At 37.4% G+C, this 26859-nt stretch overlaps 1 protein-coding gene across 1 annotated transcript; it reads right to left on the minus strand.

Moving 5' to 3' along the window:
• TRA2A (transformer 2 alpha homolog) lies at positions 1–26848 on the minus strand. The gene is made up of 8 exons (XM_082499302.1): positions 26628–26848; positions 17212–17345; positions 15407–15578; positions 11627–11815; positions 2533–2648; positions 1929–2036; positions 1145–1212; positions 1–965 (listed from the first exon to the last, which is right to left on the minus strand). The coding sequence occupies exons 1-8, from the start codon at positions 26661–26663 to the stop codon at positions 955–957; spliced, it is 834 nt and encodes a 277-aa protein (XP_082355428.1). The 5' UTR covers positions 26664–26848; the 3' UTR covers positions 1–954.
• Positions 26849–26859: the final 11 nt, after the last annotated feature.

Raw genomic sequence — 26859 nt, forward strand, 5'->3', positions numbered from 1 at the left:
TTCTCAGTGGAATTAACTTTTATTGAGGGGAAAAAAGGTTTACATGTAGGTTTTTCCATCCATACTTTCAAAACTCCAAAAAGGACTGGAAACAAAACTTGTTTAATCATTATTGCAATACCAAAAACTTGGTGGTTTTTGTTGTTTAAATGAACAGCAAATTATATAACTAATTGCTACATTCAATAAATATTTTTTGTACTGCACCGATTAAGGGGAAATATTCAACCAGGTACAATAAAAACCCCTGGGTTTTTACAGTGCTATCTTCAAATGTTATCCACTGTGTAGCAGTCCAGAAACTTTATCTATAAAACAGCCTTAATTTTGAATGTACAAGGATCTATTTCTCCCAGTCAGTCAAATACCAAATTTTGCTCTAGCTCAAATAGTCTACACTCAAAGCAACTACCTGACAAAAAAAAAAAATAATAAATCCTCTGGTTCATGACTATCTAAGTAAATTTGTCATTACAGAAAAGGCTCAAGGGCGTTACTTGTTTATCAAAGTAATAGGTAAACATTTTAACAGAAAGATTAACGAGTTACTTGGAAATGCAGGTTTATATTGAAGTATCCAAGTGTGTATATTACATATGACATGCAAGCTTTAAAAATATCAATCCTCTCTTCTGATTAGTCAGGAGTCCAATTGTTTTTAAAAAAAAAATAGGAATGACTTCCAAAATGTATCAGCACTTTGGGTTCTCTATTTCATTTTGCTTAAGATGTTTTACTACACAAAAACTACAACAATTACAATATTTAAGAGTATTACAATAAGGAGGGATGGAAAATAGGAATACTTCAACTGAAAATATGTATATTCTAAACGAACCAAAGATTTGTAAAAGAGCTGGATGGAGGGCAAGGAAGGGAAGGAAAGCAGTAGGGAAGCTAAGATCTGAACTTTGTATTTAAAAATCATGTCCTCAACTGTAACTCTTCCGATCTTCAGTAGCGCCCTGGGGAAAAAAAAAAAAAGATGACACAATTACTATAAACTAACTGTACACAGAGCAACTCAGTTTTAATGTGCCCAACTTTTTAAATTTCACATTCAGAATTTCCATTGATCAATTAATACTAGTAACAACAACGTTTAAGCCAGCCAGATTCTATTTATTCGCTTGTAGTTACTTACTCGGACTATAGGAACGGGATCTTGATCGTGATCGGTATCGACTATAATAAGGCGATGGTGATCGTCTCCTTTAAAGGAAATTAAAAAAGAAACCCAACAACATCCATTATGAAAGAAGCCTTATTCACATCACTTCTACCAAACAGAACCATTTCCTTAGCACTGAAAGACTTGGCCTGCATGAATGATTTCAGCTTTATTTGGCTGTGGCTTACAGCTATTTAACAAATGCTTTTATATTTCTCTATTTGATGTGTTTAAAACTAAGATATTTCCAGACACAGAATTTAATAAACTCTCACTAGCCTTGCAAACACATGAAGTGCTTTTACAGATGCCTACAATTTGTGTTGAACAACATTCTCTGAAATCAGATAACTTTCAGAACAGTGAGATGGTTATGAAATGTCAAGCATTAAAAATCCCATCTACAAATAACCCCTTTTTAAACAGCACTGTGTGTCAGCTGTCCCTGGTTCTATATACAGCACGGAAAAATGAGTTCCCTTTCTATCTGTCCACTAGATTCGTAGGGCACATGCTCTACCTCCTTCAAGTAGGAAAATTAACCCATTACCCAACTGTTTACTGTAAAACCAAGTTCCATAAACACTGAAGATTAACACTACTTAAATACCACAAAACCTAATGTAAGGAGGCTCTAACATGTAGCAAGCACGTATGCAAAATCTTGCTACAAACTGAGTAACATCTTTTATCACCTAACTTTTCAGTTTTCCCAACAAATCCACTGTTCTACAGAAATAAAATAAAAATAAGGTACCTGTATCTGTAGTCATATTCTTCATATCTGTCATATCCTCTATCATACCCCCTATCATAATACGAGTCACGGCGACGACCTGCTCCACCGCCACCACCTCCTCCACTGCTATTAGAGAAAAAGCAAAAAAAAATTACTTTAGACAGCTACTCTTCAACTTAATTTCAATTGTTTAAGTTTTTTGTAAGAGTTCTTGTAAATCAGACACTTAAGACTATGCCATGAAACAATGAAACGTTTAAAAACACCCTCAAAAAACCCAGAAAACCCACCAGCAATTCGAGCCCTAATTCGCATTAAAATCAAAGGCAAATGGGCACCTTTGTATTTCAGTAAGCTAAGGATGCATTAACTGACTGTGCTAGATATATATTTTCAAAATAACTCCTGCAGCACTTTTTGATAAATAAACTACAGTAGGATTTAATAGTATAGGTGAACCACAGTAACGTGTTCTTTAGATTAATAACTTTGGGGTAAAATGCAATTAGCTTAACTCTAAAATATAAAAGAAGCATCGGTAGCTCTATTTCATCAACCAGACTCCAAACATTCATTTTATATCAATTTTAGTCCCATTACAGGAAATGAGTGAACTCCTTACTGTGTTGGCCTGCCCATGTAGATGCCTGGGGTGGGTGTATGTGCTCTCTTGGTGATTGAGTAATCCACCCGAATCCTCCTGCCATCCAGCTCCATACCGTTTGCATGCTCCATTGCCTGCAGGAGAGACAAGGAACAGGGACGTGAAACCTGCAACCTACTGGTAACTATGGAAGGCTATGTTCAAATCACATTATTTTCCATCAGAAAACTAAGCCCCATACTTGCTGAATTTAGACTGGTTACTAGTGCCCCACTGTGGCGAATGGCTCCTCTCTGTCCCCAGCCCCGTTTCCCGGCTCTGTTACAGGACTGCACTGGGGTGCCGGAGTAACGTGACACGCAATCCCTTCTTAAGAGTGCACGGTGCTAACCACTAACACGGTCACTTTCCCTAGACTTTCACCTTCTACCCATCAGAAAGGTAACCTGAAAGTCAAAACAGCTTTTTCCGAGAAGTGCATCTTTCTTACCGCCGTCTCTGACCCAGAGGGGACGGGCGGATTCAAAAGCTGTGCAAAACAGTGGCTTCCTGTAGGGTGCATATGGCCGGATTACTGCTAGTCGGCTGCCATTTCATGCTCTCCCAGCCTCCTGCCATCTCCCTTACAAGGACCTACTCCAGCAGAGCTTAGTAAAATGGCGGGTTCAGCCTACATGGATACCTAATTACAACCTTCCTCCCCACTCACTCTCACAATAGCAGCTCGCTAAAGCGATACACATAAGGGTCTGTGCTTGAGAAGCCCGTGCCTTCAGACCCGCCTGCAGCCCCTGCACACACTCACTGGGTGTTCCAGCCCCTGCTTCTCTAGTCTTTGAGAATCAATACAATGGCCTTTCACTAACTCAAAAAAAAAAAAAAAAAATCACAAAAATAGTTTTTTTAAAGGAGCACAGCATACTTTTGAGAATGATAAGCATGCAGCAGCAACTTTAAAAACAAAAACCCACAAAAACACACCACACAAACCCACAACCTTAAGAATTTAACAAACAGTTAATGCTGGACTTACAAGCTATTAAAATTTGCAAAGCAAAATTTTTTTGATCCTTTCATCAGCTGCTCTAGGATCTCTGAAATACTAGTGCACACCACTTAATTCGTGACACTAAGCACAGCATTTAGCCCAATACCCATTATTTTCATTTGTCATGTTTGGAGAAGAGACACTCTTGAGTTAGAGAACACAACCACTTTGCTATTATTAAAATGTGGGGAACAATGCACAACCTCAAAACATGAAGGTGCCTCTAAGCAAAGCTTCCCCACCCTACCCCTTCTTTTTTAAAATAATGAAACAAACAACTATTTAGAAAGGCAATTTTTTTTGCAGCTCTCTAACAGGAACCTTATTGAATTAACATACAAGTTATAGAGGAGGAAACAAAAACCTGACAGCCACATGATTGAACTAACTGTGATGTTCCCAAACCGGGTGACTGAATTATCACTAATCTACTTAACTACACTTAGTTTGTGTTTTAATAATGCTCTTTATATCTATACTATGTCGCCACCTAGTGAGTTCTGTTCCCATACAAAAATAAACTACATTTAGGTAACTGCAAGCCAGAACCAAAGCACATTTCAAGTCTTTCAACATACACTAAAGTATGTTTTGTGAACAAAACGTGATCCTTAGCTTTAGTTTTCTAGCCTTTATTTTTTTTTTTTTTTTTTTTCAAGTCCTGTTCCACAAGGATGATCTAAATGAAAATAAATCTGTGCACACATCCTAGGAACATATGTGGGCACAAACCTAAAAATGAAGGCTGCAAATAGCTGGCTGAAAAATTAGCTTTGTGATGAAAAAGAATTTTTCTGGAAATGCAGCAATATGCAAGGTGTCTTGAAAGGTATGGAATTTTCTGCTTCATGGCATTTTTATGTCAAATCAACAGCTTGCAGAGTAATAAGCTTAGCTGACAAGAAGCCACCTCAAATCCAGAACATCTGGTACATGTGTCTTAGTTAAAAGAACAAACACCTCTAAGAGGAAAAGTTCATTAACATAGGGAGCAGCAGAGAGAATAAGAACATATCAGCAAGACAGATTAATTGTTAATTTTGAGACTTAATCACTTGTTTTGGAAGTAACAAATATGTTACATTACAGTAGCTAAAGATTAGTTCATAGTTACCAGTCTGCATGAAACTCAAGATATTCTGGATATAATGTCTAATGACCTACCCAACATTAAAACTTCAGTTTTCTTAGCTTTCAACAGCTGTCAGCAATAACTGCCAACTAAAAAATTTAAAATAATAACCCTCTTTAATAGATATACAGACATAACAAAGCCTTTTACATTTCTGATGGCATCCCCCAAATGCAGAAAAGCCAAAACCTACAATGAGCCACTAGAAATCTAACAGCAATTGATAATATCATTCACATTCAGTTATTAGCAAGTGGAAATTCCTTCCAAAGAGGTTTTCAAATTCTCTGTATCATTCTTAATGTGCACATCTCAAGTCTTTGAAAACCAAGTACTTAATTTGACATTTTTAGCTAACAAACTTCTGCAATATCACCAAATACCCTATTTGAAAACCTGGTTTCAAACAAGATATATAACAGTATTTATTTTGTACAAAGGCTGTAAAAACATATTAGCGATTCTACTGATATTTCTGCATCTTCTTTAAAGTTAAAACAGTTTATAAAAAAAAATATCTGGATTTTACAATTTTGTTAGACTAGTATGTCATATTAAAAACGAATTTCAGTTTGCTTTTCTTGCTCTTTTGGGGTATGCATGAATGCTATGTTAAGAACATTTGAATGCCAAAGGGAAAAAAAATGGCACATTCACTCTAATAATGCAGAAGACGTTCTGAAATACTGTTCAAAAGATAGAAGTGTATTTTCCAGACCATCAAATGAAAAATTTTCAAGAGAAAAAAAAAAAAAAAAAAATCAAGTCACATTGAGGTTTAAGACACTCAATACCCTCTCAGGAGCTTTTAAGTGTCAATAGTCCACTTTCATTTCAACCTGGATTTTCTTCCAAATATCTGAATGTTGTTAAAAGACTTGCAGGCTTTTGCAAGACAACCGTAAGCAAGCAAGCAAACAGGATTCCTATAAACATGCACTATTAGATTCGGTTGCAAATTCTAAGGAAAAAATGACTTTGTAGGCCAGAATACACATCTACACATCTGCAGTCATAAAACAGAGAATAAGCATTGGGAATGGCACGGGTAATAATTAAATCTTAGATTACAGTTTTAAACCTGCAGCATTCCATGCCTAATAACACAACTCTTTTCAAATTATTATCTGTAAGGTGTTAGTTTTACAAAATAAACATTTCCTAAACTATGGGGTCACAGCCTTCAGTGGCTCAAAACAGCCAGAAAGCAAGCATTAAATTTAACAGATTTCAATTTCATTTGACATTTATTTCAGTATGTGGTGTTTTCTATGTGTAATAGCATTTAGGTAAACAAATTTGAAAATACTGAACTTTTAATTGTATGCACAACTTACACAGGTGACTGTCAGTAGTTAAGCAACCAAAGATTCACTGAAAGAAATTAAACAATCTTTCAGTCTGGATAATGTCACAAAGGGCAGCCTGGACAAGGCTGAAAAATTTCTGCAACCTGTACTGCAGTCACAGGGGAAAGGGTGTGGGGAGGAAGAGGGGAGAAGTGAAGAGAACTTGACTTGGCAGGGCTGTTGTCACAGACACTTTACACTTCTACTACGGAGTTCAAGATACCATTTGTATTGTACAGAAGATCATCAAGCCTTCATTTCAACTGCACCTAGCTGCTTTGAATTACTTTAATACCGTGACATCACTGTGAAGTTAGTGAAGTACAGACTGAATACACTTGAATAGTCAAGAGCAATTCATATTGGGACTCATTTTGAAAATATATTTTCATGATTTAAAAATAACTGTATAAGATACTGGGGGTTTTGTTCGCTCTTTTTTTTGGGGGGGAGGAGTTTCTTGTTTGGTTGGTTTTTTACCTGAAGTCCTTCCCATATTGTACTTAATGCAACCAATAAAAGCATCATCTCCACTGTATTACAGGTACAGCGTGGGATGAACAGACAGATTAGCTTTCCCCCTCCCCAGTAGACTGATATCACTAGTTCAGGTCTGCATTTAGGGAGGACATCTGAAAGGATATTCTGGGGAAAAAAAATAAAAATCTGATGGACAAAAAAAGAAATTAAGAAACCCAGCCCTTTACACTTACTGCAGTCTGCCAAGTTGAATTGAAGTGTCTGTTTCACCTTTGAACAAGAGTCAATTTATGTTCTCTAGTTTCAGGTTTTGTTTTTAAAAATATTAGAATACTGTTGTCCTGGTTTGAGTGACACAGGACTAACTTATCTTCTAATACTTGGGAAGGCTGCACTTTTAGAAGACTCCAGTATCTGAATTTCTGAAAATATTTACTTTGTACCAGCCATGGTATGTGGGTTTCAAGGTCTCAGTGTTTTTGAGCTTGCCAGGTGCAGGGATGAGAAGGAGCGAGACAAGACCTGAGCACTTGACCCAAGCTGGCCAACAGGATTATTTCACACCATGAATGTCACATTCAATATAAATTAGAAAGTTTGCTGCAAAGTTCTCTCTCTCCCTTGATGGCTGCCATCCTGAGAACTTCGTGCCCTGGTGCCAGACCCGTGAAGCCTTCCCTTCCTCCTGAGGCCATAGCACTTGCAGTGTCCCAACATTCACTGCTGGGAGTACACAGCTTCCTACTGATATAGTGGGCTGGGTACAATCTTTGTCTATTTGGTACTGGTATCAGGATCAATATTGGTTCTTCACTGCTATTAATGTTAATAATCTAATCTTATTCTATTATATCTGTTTATATTTCAACTCCTGGGTTTCCATGTTTTTTCCCCTGATTTCCCTTCCCAGGTGGGGAGGGGTCAATGGGTCATAGAATGATTGTCTAAACAACAATAAATTTTTATGGGTTTCTCAAACCATAACAAATGTCACTGATTTTTTATATATATATATATATATATATTAAATTTCTGAGCTTAAACATCTATTGATTAAATGTAAAGTATGCTTTAAAGAGAATAAAGAGTTTCAGAGTCAAGAAATACAGGATTTTAGAGAACCAGAATGAGTAACTGGATGTTTCTGCAAGTACTAGCAACGTCATGGTATTTCAGAGTCTCCAAAAATCTGTAACTTGTAATTCCAAGCATTTGAGACCTTCTTGTGTTCTTTTCTGTTATGTCAAGGGTCCCTTTTGGTACCACAAACAATACTTAAAACATTTCTTCAACAAGCTGCAGGAGAAGTTTTGGTCAATAACAATGCTTCTAAGCTGGTCCGCTTGCACCACAGATTAAATGCCTTGAAAATTAAAGTGAAAAACCCTGTTATTATTCTGGTGGTCTTTGGCATTGAATTATGTTAATAGTTCAGTTTGCCTATATAAAGTTTGTCTTGATTACTAACAAACACTACTTCAGAAAAGGGGCTCTAAAAGATGGTCAAAACTATACAGAGAATATAACTAGCATTAGAAAAATAGAAAATTCGGTATTGCCAACAGCTGCTGTAGCTACTGCTTCTCAGACAAGTTCTCGCTACAGACATAGTACATTCACAGTAGCATCAGTTTAAACAACAACTAATACTTCATATTCTGAGTTACTGAAAAGCTGGATAGTAGGATATGAAATTCCTGGTAACTGTACCAAGAATCATCTCCCTAGAACAACCAGCACTTTTTACTCATAACCCTCTCAATTTATTGTTAACCCTGAGATAATCAATCCCCCCACAATTTTTTTCTTTTTCCTTTCATCCCAGTACATAAAAGTTTGTGTTCCTCTAACCACAGGAAGAAAATCCTAATGTGATGGACAGAGGAATACACCCTACAATTTAGCAAAAATACTGCACAACTGCAATATTACAACACTGGCTCAGTGCCAGCATTGCCAATACTGAAAACTATATAAGAAAGAATGCTAATCCTGAGAAATAGGTCTTCAAGAGATGTTTACAGATCTTGCCATTTGCACAATGTTGCACATGTGGTTCTGAAGACTTAACAGAAGGGTGGCCAATGTAAGACAAGACACTGCAACACACAAGGCCAAAAAGCAGTACCAAGCATTACTTTGAAAAGTTTTGGGTTGTTTTTTTAAGAAAAACAACATAACTTCACAAAAAATGGAAACTTCTACACCTGTAAGAGAATACCCTTTCTTCTAGAAAGAGGTAGATAATACATAAGCTTTCCAAATAGGTTTTGAACAAGCACACCAAAAAACACTAGCACAACAAAAGCTCAGGTTTTCTGGACAAACAACTGTCAATCCTCAACATTTATTGTCTGCTATCGCATTTTGAACTAAAGACAGTGTCCATGACCATTTTTAATATGGGTCAGAACATAACAATCTAGCCAAAAGCTATCTTGCAAACACTAGACCACTGCAATAACAGACACTTGATGGAAAAGGAGCCTTCTGTCAGACTATAAATTTTCATCTCCATCTCAGCAGAGTTTCAAAACAGAGTAGAGGAGGTTCCACAAGAAATCTCCTTTGAAATGGATATGTGCACCCAACATTTCTTTCCCAGTCCTGTTAAGGCAGAATGATTGAAGCTATTGTGATGCTGTGGCAGCTGCTCTACCTAGTAGTTATCAAAAGCTAAATCTCTGATCCTCTTTATAACCAAGATGATCATAAGCAGCTAATGACAAGGCTGCTATAGTGCCATAATCAATCTGAAGTTCTGAAAGTCTAAAACAGCTTAAAAAGATACTTTCCTAAAAATAACAAAAGGGCAGTAGTAAACTACAAAGTATCACCTTTAAAAACCCACTATTTTACATTGTCTTTGGATTTCCACCTCACTGAGCCAGCTAACAATTCCGAATATCTTAAGCACCATATAGAGCTAGAAACATTGCATCACTTGGTTTCAGAATGTTGACACATTTTAACAAGCTCAATAACTGATTCAATTTGGAAGAATGATAACCAGTGACTACAAAGATCCTGAGGGATTTCAGCTGCAACAGAATCCACACAATACTGATACTGACCTATCTTAAACCAAGTTACGGAAGTTTAAACACAACTACTCATAATTCATTTGGTGTCAAATTTTAATATTAACGGTGTTTGAGAACATGTCAGCTGAGAGGCTTCCTAGTGTTACCTCTCTTGGAGGACAATAGTGAAGATAATGGGAAATATTAATTTTTTTTTTTTTTAGAGTTCTACATGTATTTAATCATTCTATGACTGCTTTAAGAGGGCTGGAATTTAGTTCAACATCTCATCTAGAGTTTTATATTATCTTTATTTGGAGGCTTAGGGTTTTTTGGTTTGTTTGGTTTTTTTTTTTTCCCTTTTTTTTTTTTTTTTTTTTTAGAGGAAAGGTATTTACTCAGAACAAAAGTAATTTAAGTGTCATTGCTCTTATGCATACTCAACTTTTCTGATTTGGTCTATCTTCCACACAGAGGATCACTTCATGTCCTTCAGTGTTCTCCTACAGAGCCTGTCAAAGTTTCACACCTATAGCTGTATCTCCTTTTTCTACACTAGCTGCCACTTATTGCCATCTCCAAATCTATCCTCAAGGCCCATGAAATCAAGTCAAATAAACAAGTTTTTCTCCTGTCCTCTTTGCCAAAGTATTTCAGTTATGTAAATTCCAAGCGTTGGGAGGTTTTGCATCCTTCCCCTCTCTTCACGCACCAGCCCATTGGGGAGAAAAAAAATAGGTTTAATTACATTCCCAATTATTTAAGTTCCTGCTTAATATTTCTGTATTTCTGACTGCAAGTAATATCCCATTTCTTTTTCTTTGCATTCCAGTTTTGCAGTATCTGTCAAAACAGCTTTATACTAAACAAATCACTTCATGCTATTTACACGGAACATTTTAAGAAATGCATGGTGTCATGCATGACCATTGCCCATGGCAACTTGGAAAAACCCCTACTTCTAAAGACATACGAAGTTGTAAAGTACACAAGACCGGCACATGACTGTGACAAAAAATACCGTGCAAGTATTTTGGATGTTAAATGTTCTACAAAAAAAATCACATTTTCAAAATCCAATGGAACTCAGAGTACAGAGAAATAAAGAGCTAAAAGTTAGAAGAGAGTAGGCCACTAAAGATGGATATACAGCTATCCACTCCATTAACTCCTCTCTCAACCTGTCAAAGTGACAGTGGGAAAATACAGAAGGGACAGGAAGTTTTCTGTCCTTTTACTTACCCCTATACACATATATACATCTACAAACCCTGCTCTTCCCATAAATTGATCCTCTGTTGTATCATACCAGAAATCAAAGATCAGAACTGAGTCTACTCCAACTCATCCATGAAGCATTTTTTTTCCCTCATTAAAATATCAACTAGCATCAGTTTTCATTTTTTAGCTACTGATAGTAGCTGTCACCCTCCCTTCCTTCGATGGTGAGAAGAATCACATCCAAACATTATGAATATACTTATCTAATGTAAACAGAATCAAACAGCAAATCTGAATACAGGCTGCTGTTCATATTCTTTGATTCTCTCCTTATAGATCAATTATACTAACAACCCAGTCCAGCTCTGAACAGCTATCTGTATAACCAGCAAAGTCACTGACCAAGGAACAAATCAAGACAAAACCCACTATTTTTCAAATGTACAATGACATGCTTTTAGAGAAGAAAATGGAAAGTAAAGAGAATCTTCAGAATTTTAACAGATACACAAACCTACTTTGAAAAGTTAACTTTCAAATTATTTTCAAAATACTAGGAGGCTTCTACACCTAGAATTACTTTCATTTCGAAGTAACAGACTAAAATCAAAGCACAATGCTCATCAGTGATTCAATACAGACAGCTCAATCAAAATTTGCCCAAGTATCTGAACATTGAACTAAAATGTTTCATCTGTTAAAAAGTGCCATGCTGTTTAAATAAAATATTCTAAATTAATCTCACTGTGAGAGCCTGCTAGTGAATACACAACATTTTGGGCTTTTTTTTCCCCAGAGATATTCATGAAGACAATGCACAAAGAGCACACCTGTTAAAAGTAGTAAAGCATGAATTTACCTCTTTAGAATCATCAATTCTCTCAAAATAAACGAAAGCAAATCCTCTTGACCGTCCAGTCCGTTGATCATAAACAACATTGACACCAGTCAAAGGTCCGTAACGGGAAAAGACTTCACGCAAATCTCTCTCAGTAGTATACAAACTGAGTCCAAACACTCCAAGACATGTATTAGGATCTGGGTTAGCCTGGAAAGACAAAGGTTCAACTCCAATTAAGTTTATAAAAACCAAGTTACATATTGTCATATCAAAAGTTATCAATTACTAAAAATTTTAATCCGAAGAAAACTAAACACACCGTTTATTACAAAGCCTACTACTTCAACAGTTATCATTCCAGTCATAAGATATTTTCAAGAAGCAACACTTTCATGACTTTTATTTTAGAAAAAAGACAAAGATGAACTTCTCATTGGTGAAAAACTCAGTTGATAAAAACTAAGCATTCTGATTACAGAAAAGCTATAGAGTAACAGGAACCTATCTTATTAATATTTCACATCTGAATCACCAACAAGCTGCAGACAATGACATACAAGTCTGTGCTAAGAAAAGGTCAGCCAAGCGCAACCACCACCTTCAGCTATTCTGCATGGTCACCACTGGAACTAAGGAGTGCATGCTGCCTCCAGTTGCACACACCAAATGCATTTGAGCCCCTAAGCACGGAAAGCTGAACTATAAAATTTAGCTTCTAACAAAACTTTGCCCCCCCTCAACATTGCCTACACAACTATACTGAAAGTCAATATTTACATTTGAAAGTTTATTTTGTGTACTTGTAAACTGGATGAAAATCACCAGCTTCTTTCATCTAGATAGTAAGAAGTGCCAAAGGCCAGTTCTGTGAAACTGTAATCCAAAAGTGTTCACACTTTTCTAGAGCGAGACTCGATTCTTTAACATGATGTGGGATACAGATCTACTTAATACATTTCACTTCAACTAAAGGAAGTCAAACATGAAATTGTACAATTGTACAAGGTACAATTTCTCTATTAGGTTCAAAGTTTGTCTACATTCCAGAGAGTTCATCTAATGCCCATTCCACTGTAAGAATTATTTCGATCAAAATTAACATTTTTTTCAGCTAAGCTTCTGGCACCTCTTATACTAGATGCAGCAATTTACAATGGCAGCAACAGGCACAGGGATTTAATGTTTCTGCTAAAATAATAACTGGAAGTTGACACAGCTGAAATTTGTATTTCAGTTACAGATTTTCAAAGCCACTGATGAACAGTAATTTATGCCTCAGAGCTTGCCTTTCAAAGGCAGCCTGATTCAAAGAATGAACAGGTTTAGATCTTCTGTCATGTTCTTTTCAGAGCTTTTGTTCAGGAATCCATTGTGAAAATAAGATGCCCAAACTACTCATATATTTGAAGTTTCTTTCTTTCCATTTGTCAAAGTTCAAACTTTTAAGACATGAATCCTCTACAATTCCTCATTATAGTTGAAGAGCACAAAAAAACCTGGCAGTTTGTAATTTGAAAGTTCTAATTAATACAGACTTAGGTTTCTTTTTCACTCCGCATTTCAGCCTATCTGATAATTCAGTGGCATTAACAGCTATACTTCTTTTATTACTGAAACTCTTAAGTCTTAATGAAATCTCTGTGTCTTTTAAATCATCGTTTGGACAAGTCCCTCCACACAGTACATACCAGTATTGTACTTTTTTTACATGTTTTACACTTAAACCCTATTACCTTTTCTGAGGCAAGAGAAGTACCAAGAATCAGTCTGCACACCCCAAGTGACAGTCCATCACCACTGGAAGGACTAAACTAACTGTGGAGGACTAAAAGACAGATTTTTATATTAGGTTTTCATACTGCCTCCCATCAACACACTATGCAAGCTCCCTCTACAAGATCAGACATGGTAAAATTGCTACAAATTTTCTTGGTGTCTTTAGGACCTCGCTATTTAGGGGATTCAAATGTGGTTGATTTGAGTTTCATTTTGACACTACTAGAACTACTCCTTACAGTTAATGTGAAATTTATTGTGAAGAGAATTTTTTCACAGAGTAATTTCCAAGGCAAAAAGACTTCTTCAAAGAGCAAAATATTCTAATATTTCCTAAAGTAGTAAAGTGGACTCATGTGGGGACTGAGGCAAAAAAAGGGTTAAGTGTGGTAGAACTAATAGGGAGGAATAAGCAGCTGCAGCACTGTTTTGGCAGACTATGAAGTTGTGTGAAGCTACTCCCTAGATAAGGAGGTGCTGCTCACAGGGAAGAGAGATTCCCTTTTCGGTGGGAACGTGATCTTTTAGAGTACATGATGGTGTAAACAAGTAAAGTAGAAAATTATTGGCCTTGGTAGAAAACTATATAAAGAGCACGCTTGCTTAATAAAGCTGATTTTGATTTCGATCTTGCATATCGGAGTCTGTGCATTTCAATCGCCACAAATGGTGCCCCAATGTGAGGCTAAGGAAGAAGACGACTGGAAATAGTTGTGGGGAAGGAGCCCAGTGAAGCTGAAGACAGCGGACAGAGCTGTTGACGGACCCGGATCATATTTAAGAAGACACCTGTAGTAGGTGAGCCACTGAGGACATGGGAGGGAAGTCTGGCTGTCCCGACAGCAACAGACTCATTCATCTTTCACCAGGAAATCTGCTAACCCTTTTGAAGTTCAGTTATTCCTGCCAATTTTTCAAGACATTAGATTTATATTTACTACATCATGATTCCACACTGGCAACAATCCACAAAAAGTGTTAACTGTGAACATTGCTTCACAACGGCTTAAACCACTGTACGTTAGCAATGGTGTAGTCTACTCTTGTCTTCTCTCTCACATTGGTATTATCTGGTCCTGGTGAGTCACTGCACCAAGGTAAGCTTGCAAAAAAAACTAGACTCTTTTTGACAGGTTTAGTAAAAAACTCAGAGAACTAAACCAGATTAAAACAAAAAGTATCAGGAAAGTACCCTGGCCCTCACAAAGGAAGAGGCAGACCTGTGTGTAACAGCACTAATTTAGATCTGCCTGAAGTGATGTGGAACCAGAAGCTAAGACACTAAAATGGACTATAAGGAAGGCCATAAGGAGAAATCTCTCAGAATGACACAAGATTAGTATCTTAGATCTGGGTTGGTGTACCTATACTTCCCTCCTGTCCATACAGGGATAATTCTCATTTACATTTTGAGAGGCTTACTGATCCTTTTCATAACTGTACATTTTTCTAGCCTATTAAGATTTACACATTAGCTAATAACACATGGGTTTATTTCTCCAATTTAAACCAAATTAATTACTCAGAGGTATAAAATCACAAGCAACCTTCAACATGATATGCTATATGTTATAAACAAATAAACAATCAAGAATTTTATTCTTTGGCTCCTCTAGTCAGTCTCATCAATACTGTCAGGTTGCAAGCACGCACAGAAAAGGTCTCGGTTTTGTGAAGGGTACATACACTTGGAACTGTAACAACAACAAAAAAAAAAAAAAAAAAGAGAAGGGAGAAGGGTTCAACTTCCGGAGCAGAGGGAAGCAGATGTCACCCCATCTGCACATACTGACTTGCAATGGTATGGTTTCCAATGAATTTCTACAACTGCCCTGCCAGTTGCAGGTCCAAGAAATAAGTGCCCAGGACAGATACTGCTGTCCTTCCTGCCTGCCCCCCCCCCGTTCCCGTATCCTCCAGTGACAAGACAGCAGGCCAAATTCAACCTGCAGGTAACCTGAACTACACTGATGCAGGCAGCAACCGTTTTGTTGATACTCAGCCTTGATGAACATGACATACTCTGCTGCCAGTGTGCCTTCTCCTGTTGGACATTGGAGAATGACTACGGCTCCTTCGACGACGGTATTCTGGCGTGTATGATCTGCTTCGAGAACGTCTCCTATGGGAATGAGAATGGGAATGGGATCTGGAACGAGTATAACGTCTGTGCGAATGTCTTCTGGACCTGGATCTTCAACAAAGAGAAAGCTTTTAGTTAGGACATACGCACTAATGTATTGAATTGTAAGCCTCACACTTCCTAGAGGAAAAATGTATTTTTGAGAGATTCTCTACAATTAAAATAGTTAAGTTTCTTCTACTTTGCACATCTAAGGATTATGCGGATCTCTAATAACCTGGTTGGTAGCAAAATTTTTAACTTTGTGAGTGTGCTTCTGGCTTACAGTAAGGATTATGACAGTTTTCAGGAAGTTGAAAGTTTAAACTTATATATATCAGCTTGGCTGCACACGTAACTAACACTTGCTCAGTGATACAGAAACCAGACATGCCACACTACAAAATACCATCTTGGCTGAAAAACGGAAACGTCTAGCAGCACTGCTAGATTTGTTAGATACTGCTGCGGTATCTAACAAATGAAGCTCATCTAGGCTTGAAAATTATTCAAGACCAAAGATACCCTGCTTAACTCCTCAAGTATTTCTTTGCAGACACCTAGCCAATGCTAGATGTTCAAGATCGGTTTTAAACAGCCATCATTTCATCAAAGTTGCATGATTTCATACAGGCATTATATCCTAACAACAGGTAGTTATCTGGCTAAACACTGCAAGAAGAGAAGCTGTAACATTAGGCTGAACTTCAGGAATTCAGAGCACAAGACTTCCTTTTCAGCTGCCCTGGTATAACTGTATAAACAGGGAAGACGGATTACTGATCTCCCCAAGAACTGGGGAAGAGGAACAACATAATACTGTGCAATTCCTCTTCCCCCTCCAGAGCTACAAATGCTGTTTTCTGGTTTCTCTCTCCATTAATGAAAGAAGGATGCGGTAGCTCTCTCCAGTTTCATGGTACAAAGGAAAAGAGAAGATAGGTAGTATAACCCAGGTAATATTTATTACATATTTAGAGGAAAAAAGACAGACATTCCTCCTCTACTCTGAGCAAGCTCTCTCAGAACTGAGAGCTATAAAACTCTGCCTCTGCACATACACACTTGGGCAGAGAGAAGGACAGCACTGAAAAACTAATTTAAATCTTAAAGCTCTCATAAATCAAGAAGCTATCCATGCCTAATTATCTGTAGTTATCAGATTTTGTTTTTAAGCCTCCAATGAAGGAACGTCAGGAAATTCCCGACGTAGCATTTTCCAACACTTCCAAAGCTTACTCTTTTTATCTAACCCAGACTACCTTTGCTGAAGTTCTCACTTCCCCCCCCGCCCCTCCCCCCAAAGGAGGGGTCCACACAAGAGTTCCCCCCCAAAAGATTTGGGGAGAAAAAGCATAAGATTTTACAGAATTGAGATGTAATCCCTTTTGAATTGAGATGCAATCCCTTTTCTCTCTTCTGGAAGAGATAAACCTACAAATTTTTGTGTGATTTCTACATTACTACTTCTATTTATATTACTTTCTCTATTCATACCCATGTTTCACTACTCATGGAATCCTTCCCCAGCTTTGTCCACTAACGTGCAAATTAATACAGTCCTGTTAATACATCCCAGAAGGTTTTTATATATCTATAAAAATATATATATAATTTTTATAACAAGCAGAAATCTCATTGATATACCAAAAGAACAAGCATAACCAGTAACACTGAATTAGCATTAATAACTTCCTGGACATACCTTGATTTTGATCTTGACCTAGAGTGCGATTCAGAATGTTTGGAAGCCCTCGATGGACTGCGAGATCCTGACCTGCTCTCCGATTTTACACGAGCAGGACTCCCAGCTGGAGATTTTGACTGGGAGCGAGACTCCTAACAAAAAAGACAGTATTAAAAATGGTATTGGTTGTATAAATGCCTAACTCCTAACATTTAAAGTACAGTAATTCTATTATATTGATTGCTCCTGAAAAACAAATGGTTAGGCAACACCCTCCAAAACAAATTTCATTTTGCTAACCCACTGTTAATATTGTATGCTTTCCTCAAATAGGTCCCTGCTTGAACCAGATCACCAATTCTCTATTAACTAAGTAATCATGCAAATTCATCTACAACTTGATCATACAGACACTGGAACATAAACCATACATTTACTTAACCTAGGACCCATTCATTCTTCCAGATTCTTTTAATTCTACTTCACTCTTGCTTTCTACTTTTCTTCATTCTTCATTGAGTTTTTCATTTTTCATACTTCGTGTATTCTTCCCCAATTCAAACAATTCATTATAGCCTTAAAAAAACATTCAAGTGCTTCTATCTGACCAATCTTCTGTTCAATTTTTTCCCCCATTCAATTTTAATTTTCTGATCTTTAATACTTTTCATTAGCCTTCTTTTATCTTGATTTATCTTCCACATTCTTGGAAAAAACTCTTCAATTTCTTCACGAACATTAACCTTAATGGAAAAAGAACATTTAGTATATTTAAGCACGTGGGGATTATAAAACTCTGCTGGAGTTCAGATGTTATCTACCAAATTGAAAAGCCAGCAGGTAAAGTGCAAGAAACTATTTTATAAAACAACTTTTTTTTAAAAAAAATCTTTAAAACTGTATAAGTGTCTATGTTCTAACAATGAGCTTACTGAGTTCTCAGTGTTTTACTGTATTTTCAAAGCTACCCTCCTCCCCTTTCAGATTTTTTTTGTAAGATAGATACACTAAAAACTAATTAGCACAAATATATTAAAGTATTGATAGCAATAACTGTGATTTCCCCCCTAAAATAACTATGCACTTTTCAATATTGAATATCCCAAATTCTACTCCTACACATTATTACTAAGACACTCTCAGTTCAACAGAATGGCCAAGGAATTCCAGTCAAACTCTATCTATGCACATACTTACTCACATAATACATGTACATAGATATATACAAGACAAATTATTTTTCTTCCTACTTTTTCTTCCTCATTGTTATCCTGTTTTCCTTTCATACAACTTAATCCATATAAACCAAGATGTATAATAGTGCAGTTCAAAGCAATACAATAGAAGGCAAGGGGGGGTTTTGTTTCATGATAATGCACACAGGAGAAAAACTAGGAAAACAAGCAAACAAAGAACAGCTTAGGATTTCCTCACATTTTATAGTCTACAGCATTTCTAGGGAGCTCAACTATATAAAAAAAAAAAAAAACAACCTCCAGAATAGTATGCTACATACTTCATAAAAAACATGCAAAATTCTTAATGAAAAAATGCATAGTAAATTCCCCTCCCATAAGTGTTACATTTTTATTTGCATTGTTTCTCCTCCTGCCTGTTCTCACAATGTATTACTGAATTTATTTCTTACTCCGCCTATGTCCAGAGTTGCATAGTACTCTGAGCTGAAGTTAGTTTCAAAGGATGCTGCCCTCGCATTTCAAGACAATAAATCCACTGGAAATAGAACCTGAGAGACCCTTTACTAACAAGTGTTACAGCTACACTACCTTTCCCCTTTCCCCTCAATAAAAAGGACACGGGACATATGGAGAATGTCACCTATTGGGATGATAGGCCTGACAAACCTATCAATGAAGGCCAAATTCAAAGCTGGACTGTGACACATGGACCACAGAATCAGGTCTGCATTAGAGGTTACCCTTATTAAGCTGGCTATCTGCTGATCTAGCTACCTGACTTTCACTGAAATAAAGGGATGTGTGTGCACTTAAGTATTACCAAATTTTATTTGGTATTTTTAGTTTTTACATTTGAAATTCACTCATCACTATAAAAAAATTATTTCCTTTAGACCTCCTAACATGCTTTTTAATTACCTCATCTTTGGTTTTGTACTTTTCATTGTTTGATAGCTTCCTTAATTCTTCCCTTTACACTTCATCCCCTACAATAATTACCAGTTTCTCTGGGAATTATTTCCACTTCCCTCCCTAGTAAAAGTGATAAACACTATAGAAAAATATGATGTGATATCATTCAGATTTAGAAAACATTCTTCAATAAAAGACAAAGAATTCACCCTCCTCAGTCACTCCTTCATGAGGATACTGCGTTGTCTATGCTTTTCACATTTGAGAGATCAATTCTTGAACAACAAGAACTTTGGAAACTTGAACAAAACAAAAATAAAAAAACACCAGATACTGCACAATGTAGAAGTACTGGGAGTTGCCAAAAATACCAAGGACCCAATCACTCCCATACAATGTAAAAGTTAACTAACTTAGTGTCCTTATCTATTCAGCTGAAGCATCTTATGACACCACCCACAGAGTTTCTAATAGTATCAGTTATAACAATGAATCTGTATTAAGTTGCCAAAAGTAAAAGTTACATCATTTCTTGTAGGTCAAGTCCTTTTGTAACTATCTGTCTAAGCGCTTTTAGGGGCCTGCACTCACAAACACACAACTTTAAAATTGAAGTGACAGAGGCGACTGCGTAAGTTCTTAAACATTTCAAACTTCCTCAAACAAAATCCCTGTAGATGTAAACTGCAGCTAAAGAGAGATTACCTGTTAGCAGTTGCATACTGTGGCTGTCATTGGCAGGCAATTACATCTCATCTTCTGATGCAACATAGATCACCTAGTTATATCTCCTACAGTGCTTCAAAAGGAGAGACTAAGGGAATCACAACAATCTGCAAGAGTTTAAGGACTTATGGATGACACCAAAAAAGTACCTAATAAGATTTAGATGAGCAAGACTACAGGCAGGGATTAAGAGATTCAGAGCTTCAACGAGTCACAAAGGGAGATTTTAAAGAATTTTCCTCCTCTGCTTTCTACTATAAGGAAATAATTAGCAAGCTATATCTTAGTCTATAACACAGACACACCCAATTGCTCTGCATAAACAATTTATAGCCATTCTGCGATATGAATGAGAAAATGAAATAGTTAACATTCTCTTAGTATATCATCTTTAACGAGAGAAAAGAGACATCTCTGCTACCCAAAGCATTAAAATATCTCAATTCTATACTAGTCTTTAAGCAGTCCAGACATTCTGACCTCAGATCCATCGTTATCACAGAATTTAATTTAACTACTGCTTAAGAGAAAAAAAGACTAAAATTTCTCTCTGGATCCTCAACATTTTCTTATCTTTCTGTTCTAAAGATCCTCAGTCATTTAAGGGGCACTAATAACACTGCATTTCTTAAACTCAGCTTCTCATCCCACAACTATCTTATAAAACTTCATGTATTTTAATGCCTTCTGCTTTATTATGCAACTGTCCAGTCACTGCTTTCACCCTTACAAACTTACAGGCAGATACTCACTGTTACCATGTCAAATTATCTAGATCTGCTGTCACTACAGCCTATAGGAAGATACAGTCAGCTAACTTCCTAACATTCTTCAGATCAGATTTCCCTTTCAAAACAAATGCTACATCTGTCAATAACACTTTTCCCCACAGCAAAACTAAAAGAAAAAAAAAAACACTAACAAAATCACCCCCCCAACCCCACAAAACAAACAAAAAACCCACCTAAGAAAAAAAATAATCTCAATCATAACAGCATGCTTCCTCAGAATCAGATGCAGTGGCTTCCTCAATTACATACCAGGAAATGGGATTAATGATTCACCAAGAAGTGGAACTTGGAGCCAAAGAAATTATTGTAGCTGAACACAAAATCTAAAGATGGCAGCTTCATTTACTGATTCTCTAGATAAGAAGACACGCAGCTAGAAGCATTTGAAGAGAGCACTGAGGAGTATTTTTCATCCTTTCTACCTTCTCTCTTCCCAGAAAAAACAACATGAAATTAAGTGGTATGGAAAGGATACCTCCCCCACCCCCCGTTATCTCATGATCACAAACCCAGTCATTGAACAACTACCAACAACTTTAGATGATCCAGCTGAGCAAGGTGTCAGTCATGTCAATGCATTTCATCCATACTGATACAACTGATGCAAGTTGTATCTGTCATTTATCTTCCTTGCATCCTTCAAAAGAAATGCTACTTTCCAATATAATTACAATTTTACAAGCATTCAAAATACTTCTATGCAGAGCAGAGTTGCAAAAGTCTTTAAGAAGCATTCTTTCAGTTTTCCACCTATCATGAGAGGGTATGATAAAAAACATGAGGGTGGGGGAAAGAAGACAAAATTGTTTTCTTTCATACCACTCTTCTGTCCTGAACTTCTGCCATGCTTTACCTCTCAGCTTACTATTTCAGAGTATGACAGAAAAGCCATGAAAATTTAGAGTGAGACACTAAATAAAAAGACTTGAATAAGCTTAAATTAGGCTTTCTATAGCAAAGCATGAGAAGTGAAATGGGAGGAAAAAAGTAACCATTAAATGACCCAGAAGTTTCATCTGAAATTCATTTAACCTTGTTAAGAAGGAATACCTATTACACATGGAGAGGGGGGGAGGACAGGGCAACAAGTAATCTAGCAATACCATTAAGCCAGCAAAATGATAGTTCAGGCTTTACAGAAATCCTGCTGAAAACTCCTGCCCAAACTCAAAAAATAAATTAAGCCCAACTTCATAAGGAGACAGAAAAACATAAACAGTCAAGAAAGAAACAGAAGTTCAGTAGCAGCCTACATTCACTGGACAAAACTGTCAATTTAGTGATACCTCATTTATGAGAAAGGACAAGGTTACATTTTAACCACTGTTTTGACAGGTATTCACCAACTTCTCCTGAAACTCGAAAAGAGAAGTTAAATAATTTTTGCTTTATACTAAGTTCTGTCACTCTATATGAAAAATAAAACTGACCCCTTAATTAGCTGTTCTACAAATATTTCATTAGTATACCTAATAAGCTTCTCTATAAAAAGCAACTTGTAAGTTGTGCTATCTGGAAGACAGATATATTTTAAAAGTCACCAACATCAGCAAACTTCATGCATTTCTCAATGACACTGCTCTGATTAAAAGAAAAAAAAAAAAGGAAAAAAGGAAGAAGCAGCTTCAGTAATAAACTTTTTGAAGTTACACATTAATCTTCTCACTGAGGCTTGAAAACATGCCTCTTCAGGAAGGGGTCTGTAGCCACTCCTTTATCACATATGGAATATAGGAAATGGAATTTGTTTTCAGAAGGAGCAGTCTTCCCAATTGACATGCAACTAACATGGTTGAATTTATTAAGCTTGATTAAAAAAAAAAAAAAGAAAACCGGACTTCGAGAAAAAGTCTCCTTTCCAACACTGGCCATTAGAAACCACAGGATGATCACAGCACTCTCAACACAGAACACCTGAGTGTAAGCAGACCATTGTGCTATATTTCAAAAGGTATGGAAAGCAATGTGCCTTCCTTTCCACACAGGTGGCAGATTGCCACTGCAGGAGAGGTTGAGTACAATAGTGAAACAGACTCCAACCCCAATTTATTTATAGCCAAAGAAATTATCTGGAAAGCTTCATGAAGCAAATACAAGACACATTCACAGTTAACCTAATCCAAAAGTTGCTTGCATACATCTGAACTACACACACTTCCTTCAACAAGATGGATCACATGCAAAATCATGTGTTTCTTGAAATGCCTTATTAGAGATCACTGTGAGATTTGCAGAGAGCAGGAAAAGGCATCATATTAGAACTCCAGATTGGTTGTCTTTCTTCATTCTATCTTTGTTCTGATAAAAAGTTTTATCTATTTAGCAAAACAGCACATTAATATTGGTAGAAAATTACTAAACTTTTAAGATTACAGAAATTAAACAATATCAGAAGTTAAAAAAAAAAAAAAATCGATCAAAGTTTCAAGCGGAGCTTCTAAAATACAGGTTTGTTCAGACTCCCAACTTGTTCACCGCTCTGGGAAACATTTTAATAAATTTGCATCACAGAATGCATACCAAATGAACAATCTGTTATTAAAAATAACTGAATAAATATGAAAGGGAGTAAGAGCTGCCTGTCACCTGACAGCAACAAAAGATAAAAAAGCCTCATTTGTCTAACCTGCTCACAAAGAACATTCAATGGTCATAAAATCCTACGACTTTTCCAAAATTCAGGTCACTGGATAAGAAGCACTCCTTAAAATCTTTTTTTCTTCTTAATGTCCATAAACTTAACTCTAGCACATCCACTATATTTCTAATTATTCTGTCAATTTCTTTCCATTAAATCACAATGCTTGCTTGAGGGGGGGATTTCTTCTGTTCAACCAGCCACATTCTTAATACAGAACTTGCTTAAGTTGAAACAAAATGACAGAAAAACAGAGCAGATGTTTATTAGTCTGAGCATATTTGATTAACATTTGCTTTAGAAAAAAAAAGTCAATAAAAAAATGGGTAAGCTCCAGAATTAAAAAAAAAACCACCACTCTACAATGTCTAAAATGATTTTACTCAACACTTTAGAAATGCAAGTTTTTAAACAGTGCAAATTATGCAGTCTCATTGGAAAGTTATTTCCAAAATTATTTGAAATTTCCTGTTCATATTAATTAACATTATCATTTTAAAATCATAAATTAGAGGCAAAACATATACATGGGCAGTAGCTAAATGCTGCTAAAATTATGCTTTTTTTTTTAAAAAAAATAATATTTCTGACCATATTGTGGAAAGACTGAAAAATTTAACCAAATTACCATTATTTACATATGAACATTTTTTTTCTTCACAAAGTGACAAAACAGGAAAACTCTTTCTAATTAATCTCTCTTTAAGATGAAACTTCATACTTATCAATAAGCACTTTTATCTTGGTATTGGACTTCACCACTACTTGCAAGAACTTTCATTGAAGCACTTCTGGGACAATATGCATCAACATGGATAGGATATAAAAGGACTTAAACTAAACTTAAACTCCCATACTCCTTTGGCATTTATTTTTTTAGAAGTACATCATGCTTCTTAGTATTTAAACTGAATGGGGAGGTAGGGGGAACTGAAAGGGTACTCAGTATTCTTATTTGTGGCAACTTCCAGGAAAGCAGGATCTTTACAAATGTTCTTCCAGTTTCTGCAGTTCTTTCTCCCATTGAAAGCTTATGCCATACTCTCTCAGTTCCACGTGCCTGCATATAGCAAACCAAAGCACCAAGAACCAAGAGTTATCTATCTAACCAATTAGGAATGTCACACTAAAGCCCCCCAATTCAACATGCCTAATTTTATGCCTGTGAGCACTTTCAGTGAAAATGAAATATAATTTCTTATTTCAAGTATTTAGTGTCAACAACAAAAAGCATTACTGAAGAAAAAAAGAACTGCTTACGAATGTTCATTAGTAGAACAAAAACCCTAAAACTATAAATTAATCAAGTACCTGCCATTATGTTCTGTTATAAAAAAATACCAGTAGGTACGACACTGCCACATGCCAGATTGATTGAGAAATTTCAGTATTAGGGAGAGAAAATAAGTTTTCCAAATGAAGACTCAACATAGTCAGCAGCTCTTTCCAACAGGTAAATTTTCCACCACAAAAAAAAAGAACAAGTCAACTGAGAAGTAGCAGTCACAGAAACTGCTACGTAGGACTCTTCAGATTTCACATACTCTCAAATATTATTTTACTTCTACATTTGGCAGAAAGCGGTGTGCAGAAATACTGAAACCACACAGCTCTATCAGCTTTGTAACATGAACAACAGATCCATCAAGGAACCTAATACAAACGTTCTGTGGATGATAAACCACAGTGGGAATACAGACAAGAAAATAATTTTTAAAAAAATCTTACTGTAAAATAAGAGACTGAAGTAAAGGACTTTTTTAAATAACAAAGCATATTTGTTGCTCAACTTTCTCGGACTTAGTTGGTTTTCCCATCAGAGATAAGTTCATTTAGCTGAACAGAGCTTAGCTATATAGCCACCTTTGTCCAAGCAATCAACACAAGAACAGATTTTGTTTACCTCACCTGAGGAACCAGCAGCAGTCACTGCACAGCCAGGTACAGCACTCAGCCTAGGGAAGGTTTTTTTACTAACACTACAAAAGAGTAGAATATCCTTCTAAAAATAATCACTGGAATACGACACTGCTCTTCCAAAATTTCATCGCTTGTTTCCCCAGGCAGTAAGCCTATATAACTGCGAAGCTGCTGTCACTGGTTCATCAGAGAAAGTCACCAAAAGGATGCTCAGGTGTTCCTCTAAAGCACCTCTTAAAGAGTGGAAAAAAAAAAAAAAAAAAACTCTGCAAAATTAAAAAAAGCAAATAGTGATGGAGTGAGGACAAAGCACACATTTCATTCCTGTTTCAAGCAGCTTCCAATTCCTGCTTACCCTGATCATCACTAAGAAAAAAAAAAAAAACAAACAACATTGAAAATGGAAGGGATCGGTCATACGTGTACACGAAAAAACGCAGCAATCCGAGGGAAGAGAGAAACAGGCCTAACGAGGTTACAAAGCCACAGCAGCTTGTTGAGAGAAAGCCTTCAGCTGCGTGATCAATGAGTTTCAATGGTTTAACAGCGAAGGCTGTACCTCCCCGATGGCTTCAGGAGCCATGGCCCGAAAAAGATCCTGTTTGCAGGCCAGCAGCCAGGAGAGGCAGCGCACCTCTCACAAAAGGACCCAGTCCCTCCTCCTTCAGGCGGGCGGAGGCCTCGGCTACACCGCGCGGGACCGCGCTCTCCCAGCCGCGGCCGGAGACGGGCACTGCCCGGGGGCACAGGGTGGAGGGGAACGGGGAAGGGCCAGGACAACAAGACGGCTCAGGACCACAGGAAGGAAAGAAAGTAAAGAGAGAAGCGGGGAGAAACGCCGGGCTACAGCGGCGCTCGAAGCCCTGTTCTTAAAGAAAAAACCTGAGCTATCAGGGTTGAGGCGAACCCGCAGCACCAGAGCTGAGGGCCCGCACCCGAACGGAGGGGGATGGGGACAGGGAGACGTGATGGGAGAGGGGAGCGTGTGAGAGAGCGGAGCCCCGCTCCGCGCTGGGCCAGTTCCTCAGCGCCAGGTCGGCCAAAAAAAAAAAGAGGGAGAGAAGGAGAGGAGAGGGAGGCGAGTCGCCCACGGCCCAGTCAAGACTCAGGCGCCCAAAGAAGCCATTTTAGAGAGAAGCTGCGTTGCCCCCACCCCCACCGGGCCGGAGGAGGAAGAGCGCCCGCCCCCCCACACCCCGCGTCAGGTCACCCCCTCTCAGCACGGCCCAGGTAGGGACGGCCACTCACCCTCCCCTCGAAGTTGTTCTCCTCCACGTCGCTCATGTCGGCAGAGTCCTGGCCACGGGGCTGGGCGAACGGGGACGCTAGTCCCGAGCAGCAACTGTACCCGCGACCGCTACTGTTGTTATTGTTCCTGTTAATACTACCGCTACCAGTATCGCTACCACCTCCCTCCCGCCACAGCCTCCCAAACCGTCTCCCGCAGCAGCGCAAAATGGCGCCTCAGCTCCGTCTGCGC

This window comes from Vanellus vanellus, assembly GCF_965231255.1.
Source record: "Vanellus vanellus genome assembly, chromosome: 2".
Lineage (NCBI taxonomy): Eukaryota > Metazoa > Chordata > Aves > Charadriiformes > Charadriidae > Vanellus > Vanellus vanellus.